This window comes from Notolabrus celidotus, chromosome 20 (assembly GCF_009762535.1).
Source record: "Notolabrus celidotus isolate fNotCel1 chromosome 20, fNotCel1.pri, whole genome shotgun sequence".
NCBI classification, from domain to species: domain Eukaryota; kingdom Metazoa; phylum Chordata; class Actinopteri; order Labriformes; family Labridae; genus Notolabrus; species Notolabrus celidotus.
Genome location: NC_048291.1, coordinates 7,756,003 through 7,767,933, shown reverse-complemented (window position 1 = coordinate 7,767,933; position 11,931 = coordinate 7,756,003). Strand labels below are relative to the sequence as shown.

The following is an 11,931-nucleotide window of genomic DNA, read 5'->3' as shown; positions in this document are numbered from 1 at the left end:
ATCTGGTGACTTCTATGAACAAAATCTGTATCAGTTAATCAGTATGAAGACTGCATTTCCCATGAGCACCAGCACCCACTGTTGTAAAGATGTGGCTCCTGCTAAATCGTGCATTTGTTGTGGAAGCAAATGAATGAATATAGATCTTCTTTTTGATACTTTGGACTTTTTGCAGGATGCAGCATGACAAGGTAATGTATTGATTTAGTGACGTAAAATTATTGACTGTAACTAACAATGACCAAACTTTGATTTATTACCATTAGTTAGTGTAAAACAGGTCACCAAATGTACCAGTTTAACCATACCTGACACAGTCCCGATGCCATGATGTGTGCGCCTCTGTCCCAATAAATGTCTCAAGTGGCATCAGCATAAGAATGACGCTTTCTTAAAAATCAGTAACAAGCTCCTCACGGTGCCTTCTCTTGACTTCTGATTTGTCAGTCTTTGTCTTTCTCTTTCTAAGTCCTGTGTTTTATGTTTTATTTCTCACTTTTTTGTGTGTCTTCACTCTGGTCAACGATGACAGATTGGCGCTCAGGTCAGCCATTTTTTCCTACATCTCCCCAAATGCTTTGCAGGCTTGGCAAAAACACTGTTTAGGGAGCATTTTGCTGCCAGATAGAAATGACGTACAGTAAGAAGTGCTTCTTTGCAAGACTGAGACTCATACAAGTCCAGTGAGACTGCAGGCAAGGGACTAATCAAGTTTACTTACAAGATTAAGAAGCAGAAGCATTTATTTACCTTGATCAGCTGTTGTCAGCTTTTCTCTTTTAATAGCGTTTTTAAGCTTTATGAAGTCTCTTTAGGTTATTAATTATATGTTTGTGATGACTGAATAACACTGATATTAAAAACGTATTTAATCTCTGTATTTGCACATAATGTGGTTTTACCAAAATGTAAATGTGGTTAACCCTTTCATCAAAGTTTTCAACAAGAGACAATAATGCGACAATACGGCAGAATATTTGCAACATTTGGGTTTTTATTTATGCAATCACAAAAAGACGACATAAGAGGGTGAAGATTTCCCCTCCTGGTCAGGAGCTCCATCAGAAGTTATCACTGTAAGAGAAAAGACAAATATGGATGTGAGACTTAGAGGTTAATGGACTGGTGTATAAATCTCCCTCCCCTGAAATAACACCCATGGGTACTAATAAAAATTATGTCCACATTATGACATGTACCACAAATCAAAAACTGTGTAAAAAAAAACAGACTTTAAAAGTTGGTAATGACTGTGTACCAGGTTTATAATGTGTTCCTTGTTAAAACCAGCTTCAAAAATGTTTCAGTCTCATGTATTTATAGCTTTAAACACTATCAGATAATTAAATTTAAGAGCAGACAAAACAACTCTAAGCTTTTTTACTCCTGCTAAATGCCAAATTCCTGCGACAAAAACTCACACACACACACACGCACACACACACACACACACACACACACACACACACACACACACACACACACACACACACAAAATGAGAGAAGAGAGTAGAAGCAAGACTATGGTGTGTCCCTGAAACAAATCTCAACCTTTTCAAAGGACTCTGTCTGTTTAGAATAATTTGAACCATTACAACAAATATAGTTAAAGATCCATAATCCATACAGTGTGACAAACTTCTGAAAAAGGGACATTTTTTAGCAGGTTTAAAAGTGAATTTAAAACACGGGGCCAAATGAAAGGTCAGACAGTGGTCAACCAAACTCAGTAATTGCTGTCCTCCCTCTAGTACTCAGAAATCATTTCACATTATCACTTGATGAGAAAACTCTGATGGCACAGGTGCGTTTAAAAAGTCTTGTGCCCATTTCATGTAATTAATTGTTCAGTCCTGGCCAGGAAACTGCATCATGGGATTACTGAATGTCAGAAACGAAGAAAAACGCTGAAAAAAGAGTGAAAATGTACTTAAACCCCATGAAAATATTAATCTACCACTGAGGATGTTGTCGTTATGTATATAATCTATGGAGGACTGTATGATGTAAAGCCAGACAACACTCTTTGTTGCACCAGTTCTTTCCAGCTGTCTGCTGTGCAGTTTGTGTTTCATGGTAATAGATCGAGTTTGATTTTTCGCTGTTATCAAATCTTGAGCACACTTGCTATTGTCCTCTTCATCCAAAATTGGCCTAAAAACAATTACGGATTGATAATGAGTGATTTTTGTTTCTCCCTTTCCCTAAATACGATTAATCCAAATTATCTTCTGGGTAAAGCACTTCCAGAAAAGTGATCAAACAAGAAAATAAAGCATACTGTTTTAAAAGCCCATGATAGACAATCCTAGAAGAAAAAAATAGCATTTATCTGAACCTTATGACTACTGTCATGTGGTCTTTAAAACAATGCATGAAAACATTAAAAACCCATATTTTCTTTCTCTTGCAGACAGTCTATAGAAATATAAGTGTAAGGAGTTCATGCTTATCTGAATCAGGTTTTGCTGTCACTAATTGACTTCTCTGGGAACAGTGAGTCTGAGTACTTCATTCCATCCCTGGGTTGAGGTTGAGAAAGAGGCCAGCAAAAAGGCTTCACTGCTCTCTAGTGGCTGAAAAATATAAACTCATGCAGCTCTATCGTCCTTGAATCTAACTATGAATACTGTATGTGAGAGTGACTCGCAAATCGGGCACAATAGACTCTAGAAAAGAGGAGCAATGTGTGCAGCAAGTGGAAAGTATTAGTAATCAGATGCCTTACCAGACCAGTTTCAATCTGATGGGGAAATTTGCAGCCATAGCAGGCTTGGAAAGGCTTTGTGGCGGGTCTGCCAGCTCTTTTTCGGGCCCAGTCTGAGAAGGACAAACAGAAATATCTAGTTATAATCACTTTTTATGCAATAAGTGGATCTTATGACTCATGTCATCCAGTACAAACTGAAAAGGTTAATTGAGCATAAACTTTAAGATACATTTAGCACAACAGTTTAGCATACCAGGTTAACTTAGGTTTTTTGTTTGGTGTCACAGGCTCAGTAGCGTGAGGTCTCTTGGTGCCTTGAGAAGTGCTAGGGTCTTGATTTGTCTCCATATCAGCTCTGATCTTTTTGCATGATGTTTCTGGTTGAGAACAGAGAGGTCTCTTGGTGCCCTGCTGTGTCAGGGAGGGTGAAGCACCTGAGCTGCTTATCATGGAATGCAATTCCTGTAGTAAAAAAGAAAATGTTGAGTTTTAGTGACAAATTTAACAAGGGGCCTTGTTGGTGCCATTCTCATTGATTTACAGCTTACTGCACATTCTGGGCACGTTAAATAATTCCAAGGGTTATAGGCTACCGTAAATAAAATGTGGAGACTGATACCCCTCTTGTGACAGTACAGTACATCTAAGGCTACTTCCAGCAGCTGGATAGCTCGGTTTAGCTTTACTAGCAAGGAAACAGCTTGCAACACTCAAAAGATAACCCTGTCTGATTTTTAAATTTCATACAAAAACAAAGGGTGTAAATATGTTGAGCAGAAGTTGTGTTGTTTGTGTGACAAATAAATGATTTGTTCTAATAATAAAACTTCCAGGAGTTTTGTCGTCACATTGAGGCTGCTAACCGTTTAGAGAGTACTCAAGGAAGTGTTTGCTACTGGCCAGTAAATAGCCCAGCACATACAGTGTACCAAAATAACATAACTTCACATTTTTAGCTTCAAATTTATTGAAGACTGACACCATTTTAATGATTATATAGAAGACTTAAAGCTACTGCCCCCAGCAGGTTAGCTTAGCTTTGCAAAGAGACTTTGGGCAAACAGCCAGCCTAACTCTATCCAAAGGAAATCCCTTCATATGGTTTAATACCTACAACAGAGCTGTAAAAATATTTGTGTAAATTTCTTGGATGAGGCACTGTAACTCCCCGAGTCTAGTTGAGGTTGTGAGCACCTCACTGACAAAATACCATAACTTAAAAACTGTACACCAAGTAACTATTGAGAATATCCATTACTATTTTGCACAGAAAATCTGAACTCCAGTGGTTGGTTAGGTTATAGCATTGGAACTTAGAGCACAGAAACAGCTAGCCATTCAAATTGTTTATCCCATAAAAAACAAAGGTTTATTTTTTTGTCTTTGTAGATATAAAGTGTTGGTTTTGTGCACATCTATTTTTCATCAACCCACTTCATGGAATTTTGTCAGGTTGCTTTGCATTCAGAGTGGTTTCAGGGTGCCGACACCTCCCTACACCTAGTTAGTATTTGTAAAATAAGATAAGCTACCTATTGTTTCAGACTTGACCACTATCTCTGTATCCATCTCATTTAAGTCTGCAAACATGCAAATAAGAGTATTTCTCCAAAAACATGAACACATTTCTTGAAAATTACATTTTCTCATCAGTAAAGCTAGATGGCAAACCTTGTCAGCTCTTATCCTTTTCGCTGGCATAGAAGATTGAGTTAAATCTTTTCTTTTTAAGGCCGGGTGTATCAGAGGTGCTGTATTAGAAATTTGGCAGCTCTGTGTGAGCCTGACTGAATTAAACACCATTTGGCTTCTATTAGGTAGCTTCCAGGTGCGGTTTTCCCTCAGTATATATTTGGCTGTTAAGGTCGCCCCCTCATCGGACATCTTATAACCTTGTTTCAGGCCACTGACTGCAGAAACACAAATAAAGAAGCTTATTAATAAGATATCACAACATGGTTCATTTTCTTCTGAATATTTGAAAGATAAAACAAAAAATGTGCCATGATTTATGAGGGGCTGGAGCTCAGTGACCAGATCGACTCTTTGGTATTTGAAATTATCCATATTGAAGACAAGTCCTATCAGCCAAACTGTGTTGCTTCTGAAACAGATATAAACAAATCAGTTGACAAGTGATATCTTAGTGCAATCTGAGAGTAAAAACACAACATAGGAATAGAATATAGAAAGAGTAGCATATGAGATATTAGTATTGATCACTCAGGGGCTTATTCTTAAGAGTGCCCTGACATAGTTTAACCATCAAATCACGCTCTTACTTTCCATAACTATCTTGTGGTCCAGGGTAAGACTGCAGGTTAACATGGGCCCGGGAAATAAGCGGTATTCTCTCCAGAGTTCCTACCAGGTGTCTGATTTTAGACTCAAACAGGCAGACCCTGATGAAGCAAACAAAAACATAATGCTTAGGAAGACAAAAATACAACAGGAGCTGGAGATAAAATATTAAAACAGTTTTCTCCCTCAAAGAGAACCACAGGTGTGAATAAGAAGTGCTCTCGCCCGAAGATGTGGGATTGTCTACAAAAATGTCTGCATTTGTTCCAGTTTCTCTTTAACTTGGCTTCTCATGTTCTGTGCCGAGTACTCACCCATCTCGATGCTGCTCTTTTGTTGTTGAGGTGAGTTCAACCTTAATGTAATGCCTTTAGAAATAAGAGACAGAACAATGGCAATATAACACAAGGCTAGACTTGTACTATAGTAACTATACTTGCATTTCTATCAATTGTTGAGGGAAGTCATGATCAATATTTGGAGCAGACCAGGCTGCAGCAGAGTAACATAACTGAACAAAGATGGACACTTTTCTTTACCACAACCACTATGAACACCATTTACAAGACAAAACCTGTCGACTTCACCATCTGAAGCTGTAAACAACTGCACACTATGTCACATACTCCTTACTCTGACAACTGCATAATGAGCTGTACTAAAATAAACTGCCTGCTTTGACCCTCCAGACAGAGATTTCTAATCTGAGGGGGAAAAAAGAGAAAAGTCTACATTAAGTCTAAACTAGGAAAAGTGATAAAAAAAATGCATTCATATGAGGTTTATTAAAAAATCTGCTATAACATGTGCATAAGATAACAGATACTTTAAATAGTCCCAGAAACAACAGATTTTTGTCAGACAGCACACATGAAAAGCTTTAACACATTTTCAGATCTTTAACCATCTATATCTTAGATCGCTTAAACATGCTTAAGGCTATATTCTCAATTAAAAACAGTAACTTGTGGTGTTCAAATCCATAAAACAGATGTTATTTAACTGTAACATTGGGTGCAAACTTAGGTCTGATGTTAAATAATGTGTGAATCCATGCAGAGACAAACGGTCCACATTTCATTTACAAATTAAAGTCAATCACAATAAAAAGCAATTACAAGTAATGATAAGAGCACATAGCAAAAAAAAAACATTTTAACACATCAATTACACACCAGGAAGAAACATCCACTAGTTCATGTTAGGAAAAAAACATGACCAATTATTGTAACCAAACCCATTATAAGTTAGTGTTTTGGGGGAAAAGGCCACAAGTCTCTCTAAAGCTAATAATAAAAAGGCCTTCCATACCAAATTCATACACGAAATAACACAATGTGTAAAAACAACTTCATTCAAGACTATATAACACAGAGTACTGCATTTATAGTACATCATCTGCATAAAATAATTTGTTTTGAGCACGACACAAAACAGGGTACCACAATAAAAGAATCACAACACTTTTACAGGAATTGCTTATTACAGCCAAGAACATACTGATATTCTACTATACAATATTAAATAAAATACATAGCTTTAATTGTGTAATTTAAAAAAGTTATCAAGTTCTACAGTAAACAGATGTCTATTTCAGATCATCAAAGTGATAAAGAATTACAAAAAATTGGCTAGTGTCCACATTTAAGGAAGTAGTATATCTGAGGGTATTTAGTACATGTAAACACACATATTCTTCTCTAAACTCCAGAATACATACTTGTACTGATCCAAAAAGTCTAAAGCTTCAAATAGTTTGGACCAGCTTTCTCGTTTCTGACGGATACATTCAGTGATTTCATATCCTGTGAATGAGGAGGAGAAAGTTGTTAAAGCCTGACTGCTGAGAAGTTATGAATTTGTCACATGGCAACTAAATCCTTAATCAAAGATTTGTGGAAGTTTGAATTCGTGATCAGGTGATTTGAAAATCAGCTGAGTAAATACGTACCTCTCTTGATCTCCTCTGTTATAACAGCTAAGGAGGAGCGAGACACATTGCAGGTAGAGTTCTGCTGTGGGTATGCAGGGGTGATCACAGGCATCAGGTGTGAGCGGTCAACTAGATTAGTCTGGGAATGCCTACCTGCTTTTTTGTCCCTATCTCAAATACACCACATGATTTCAGCTCTTCAACCATCTTTCTGGTCTGGATCAGTTCAGCTTCCTCTGGCATATCTTCACTTATAGGAGGAGTGATCCCATACCAATGGGTTGTGTCCAGGAATGATGGTAGAGTTTGGCTCTGTGTCTTAGTGTTTTTACTGAAAAGTGACATGTGAACGTTAGTTGCACTAGTTATGCAACATTCATGACAAAAAACACAAATTACACAAGCCTACAATTATACAAAAGAAACATTGACAGCAAGGGTGTGTGGGTTACAAATAGCTAAATCTGCAGTACATTTGTGTCAGCAAAGCACACTAGTATAAATCAAAACAGATACAACAACAAAAACAAAATATGCAAAGTTACATACTATTTAATTTCAACTGATTTCAGGTGATCTGTACCTTGCTTCAATGTTTGAAAAGGCAGTTAAATACACAGCTGTAGTACTTACAGAGACATTGTGGTGATAGTTAAGTGCTTGTTAGTGCTGTTTTATCGAGTCAAAAAGTAACCTCTTGTCCTCTCAGTAATCTCTTGCTCTCTCAGTAAATCCTTGCTCTCTCAGTAAACCCAAAGGCAAAGTGAGCTGAGTCCAGCAGAGAGCATCGTTCTTATACTTTGGATTGGAAGAATAGAACCAGTGACTGTGAGATAGAACAGGTGGCTGTGACACGCGCTTTGAGCTAGTATAAAATGCGGTTTTATGCTAGGTTAAAAATGTGCTGTCTGTATGCGATTTTTGTTCAATGCATTAATAACCATTAGTCCATAGTTTTGGAAACCACACTTCCACTGTTGCAAGGTTCATTTGGGTTTAGTATCCTGATCATTCTGCTTCCAGTTTGCAAATCACCATAATGTGTATGAAGAAAAAACAAAAACAACTAAAAAACATATATAATCTGTTGTCAGTAGGGGTTATTTTCTATCAACCCTGTCACAAATGCACCCCCATAAACTTAAAGAAGCCATATTCACTGTTTCTATACACCAGGTGGATTAGGATACTTGCTGAGTAAACTCGAAAAAATGACAATTGTAACATGATTTTTGACTGGCTCATATGACAAGAAAATACATTTTGTTGTACTGTGGTAGCCTTGGACTGGCCTGTAAAGATGTTCTACTCAGCCCTATTCAACTAGGGCCCGCAGGCCACATGTGGCCCGAAAGCAACCCTTGAGTGGCCCGAAAGCAACTGCCGAGTGATTGTGACTTGGGTCCAGCTTGGGTCCGGCTTCTTTTACGAACACTGACAAGTGCTGCTGTTTTATCGGGTTTATGCCCTTTTGGGTGTGGCAATACGTAAAGAAACATCCAGTGTGTTTGTTATCTTATCTATTTGTTTTTCTTTTAAATGGTTAACTTTGCTCACTGCTGAAAATGTCCGGCCCAGCTCATGTCCTTAATCTGAAAAACCGGCCCGACCAAATATTTAATTGAATAGCCCTGCGTTATACTATGGCTGTTGTTTGTAGTTGCTGTAGTTACTACAGGAGAGATTTTCAGTGTTGAAAGATTACGGTATTCATTTCATGGACAGATTTAAACTCTAGGGTAGAGAATTAGTTATTTTGACTTTGGAAAAACTAGACCATGGACAAGGTGTGGATTTATCTTTGATAAGTGGCCTGTAGAAGGAACCTTTAATGACATCAACCACTTGTACTTGATTAGATGAGCAGTTTAATCTTAGAAAGGTTAAAAACTGACTTAATTTATTCCAAATGTAGTCTTTATAACTGAAAAAGAATATGTGTTGCTGATAAACTTTAGAACACGTTATTTTAATCAAATAAACACGTTAGCATCACGCAGAGAACAGCACAAGAGGTTGGTCCGTTTTAAAATTGTTGATTTGGCGCCACCTGGTGGCAGTGATTAGGATTACGATAACTTAATTCAATGTACACTGAAAAATTAGCTCTCCAGTTTCACTGATCTTGATTAAATACGCTCTGATTATATTAAATGGTGTCTCATCTAATAACAAAATACACATGCAACCGCATTCAAAACACTTCACACAGTGGAAGCATTTGGATATATGGAAATCTGATCTAAGAACAAGTAAACAAACCAAACATTCAATATTGGACAGTTTTAGATATAGGCCTATTAACAGGGAATATTCGATCTCATGTGAGGAAAGTCCCCTATTGAGAAAGCAGTACTTCTTATCTCTTTGGGGTTTTTTTTATAGATATGTTTATTGATTTTTCTTTTCCTTTCAAAAACAAAGAACACAGGGACAACTCCCTTAAAACAAACAAACATGACAAACATAATATAAAACAAAACAAAACACTTGGCTCACAAATCCAGCAAACAATTGACATTTGAGAGGAGACCTGGGTAGGACATCCTGCAAACATATGTACATATTTAGTCCTACACAACCCCCCTAACAAGAACAGAAGAAACGTTCACTCCAATATAGGACATAAAGGGCTCCCAAGTATTATGAAATACATAGTCTTTAGAATGCAACACACAAGTTAGGTAGTCAAGAGAGACATATTCAAGGATTAACTTATGTCACTGTGTTTTATTAGGGACTTTGTTATCCAGTTCAACATGCACTTCCTTGCACAAAATGTTAAAATACTAAAAAGATTTTTTTATATATTTGTTAATAATATTTTGATTTGGTATTCCATGGAGCATACATAACGGGTTGTTTTCTAGATTAGTGGCTAAGATATTATTAATTTCTTGACCTATGAGGTGCCAGAATCTTTGTATTTTCCAGCAAGACCAGAGGCAGTGAGTTAGAGTAGCCACTTCTGTTTTACACTTCAGGCAGAGGTGGAAACAAGCTCTTGTCTCTTTGTTGATCTTGACCTATCTGTCCTACATGTTTTAGTCATGTGTTTTTAGTAAGAGGCCTCCTCCTACTGTCTTAAATGAAAGAAAGATTTATCACTCACGGCAATTTTTTTCAGTGGAAAACAAAAACATAAACAGTCCAAAAAAAAAGGACTCTTTGGCCTATTCCTCTATCTCAATGTTAATCCTTGATGTGAGGAAGTTAGACCCTGAAATCACACTTGGACCCATGGGTTTTTGGTTTAAACTTAAGTATAAAAGAAGCAAGAAATGAACTTGATCAAGATATAGAAAAAAAATCCAAAAAAAATTAGAAAAAGTAGGGTGGGACCGTGAAGGTGAAATAACTATCCATACTCCTGCTAATTACTGCATTATTCATTTTCTAGATTAATAATTATCACATAATCGTATTATTAAGGATGTTTATCAACCAATAAACACCTCTCCAATCAGCTGAAAGGAACCTGCAGGGCGATTGGCCGGTCAAGCAATTTTCATAAACAGCATTCAAAATGCTTTACAATAATGGAACAGTTTTCTTGGCGAAATAATGTTTAATTCATGGTGAAGTAATGCACAACTCATGATGAATTTTTGTATGAATTAATTATTAATTCCTGTTGTTCACCATGAACTAATGATCCTGTCACAACGACTTCATGTAATGACAACGTTAATTAGTTAAGGTATGGTAATTAACGGTTACTTCATACATCAGTTCATGTATGACCAAATTTGCTGGACGTACAAGTTTGTTTTTTTTAGGATAATTGCATATGAACAGACTCTCAGGTTGAATTTTAGAACGTCATATTCCTGAGAACAAACTGAATGGTGTGTGTTTATATACATAGGATATACATATGTACATATATAGGCTACAGTATATAAACACACACATATGTCTGTGTTTATATACTGTATATACACATCTAGTCAAAAGTTTGGACACACCTTTTCATTCAACGTTTTTTATTTATTTTGATTATTTTCGACATTGTAGATTAATACTGCTGACATCAAAACTATGGAATAATCTGGTTTTGCCATAATATGGATTACAACCGTAGTCAAATAGGGTTATCCATTGTGTACTAACCCTACCTCTGAACAACACAACTGATATAAAACATATTCTGCTTTGCTTAACACTTTTTTGTGAATTAAATAATTCCATAAATGTTCTTTCATAGTTTTGATGTCTTTGGTATTAATCTACAGTTTTTAAAATAATGAAAATAAATAAAACCTTGAATAAGAAGGTGTTTTCAAACTTTTGACTTGTAGTGTATGCATATATAAACAGTATATAAACACACACATACACACACACACACACACACACACACACACACGCATATGTGTGTGTGTGTGTGTGTGTGTGTGTGTGTGTGTGTGTGTGTGTGTGTGTGTGTGTGTGTGTGTGTCCAGCAAATTTGGTCCTATATGAACTGATGTATAACTGTTAATTACCATACCTTAACTAATGATGTATTAAACACGTTGTCATTACATGAAGTCATAGTGACAGGATCATTGGTTCATGATGAACAACAGGAATTAATAATTAATTCATACAGAAATTCATCATGAGTCGTGCATTACTTCACCATGAATTAAACATTGTTTCACTAAGAAAACTGTTCCATTATTGTAAAGTTTTACCAAAATACTCTCTGTAAATATACATGTAAATATACAATGCAACAATTCTCCAAGCAGAATTCCATATTTCTATTTATTTTATTATTTAACTACTATTTTTTTTTATGTAAAAACTTCCTCTGCTACTCACCACTGCACTTTATCATATTATTTTAGTCATGCCTATTTGTTGTTCTTTTGTATTTATAACTGTTGTTATTGTTATTATTTTTTTATTTTTTATTTGTATGTCTTATTCTTATGCCATGTACATAGAGAGCACAGTTTTCCAAAGTCAAATTCCTTGTGTGTTCAAGCATACCTGGCCA

At 36.3% G+C, this 11,931-nt stretch overlaps 1 protein-coding gene across 2 annotated transcripts; it reads right to left on the bottom strand.

Moving 5' to 3' along the window:
• Positions 1–974: 974 nt before the first annotated feature.
• On the bottom strand, positions 975–7,748 carry LOC117832745 (poly(A) polymerase alpha-B-like). Of its 2 annotated transcripts, XM_034711999.1 has the most exons (10): positions 7,578–7,748; positions 6,963–7,275; positions 6,732–6,816; positions 5,326–5,379; positions 4,993–5,112; positions 4,714–4,814; positions 4,382–4,620; positions 2,964–3,172; positions 2,729–2,820; positions 975–1,074 (listed from the first exon to the last, which is right to left on the bottom strand). In XM_034711999.1, coding segments are annotated over exons 2-9 (903 nt in total). In that variant the 5' UTR covers positions 7,057–7,275; positions 7,578–7,748; the 3' UTR covers positions 975–1,074; positions 2,729–2,819. The 2 variants fall into 2 exon arrangements, with proteins under 2 accessions (XP_034567890.1, XP_034567891.1); XM_034712000.1 differs by lacking the exons at positions 975–1,074; positions 2,729–2,820; positions 4,382–4,620; positions 4,714–4,814 and having other exon boundaries at positions 3,062–3,172.
• Positions 7,749–11,931: the final 4,183 nt, after the last annotated feature.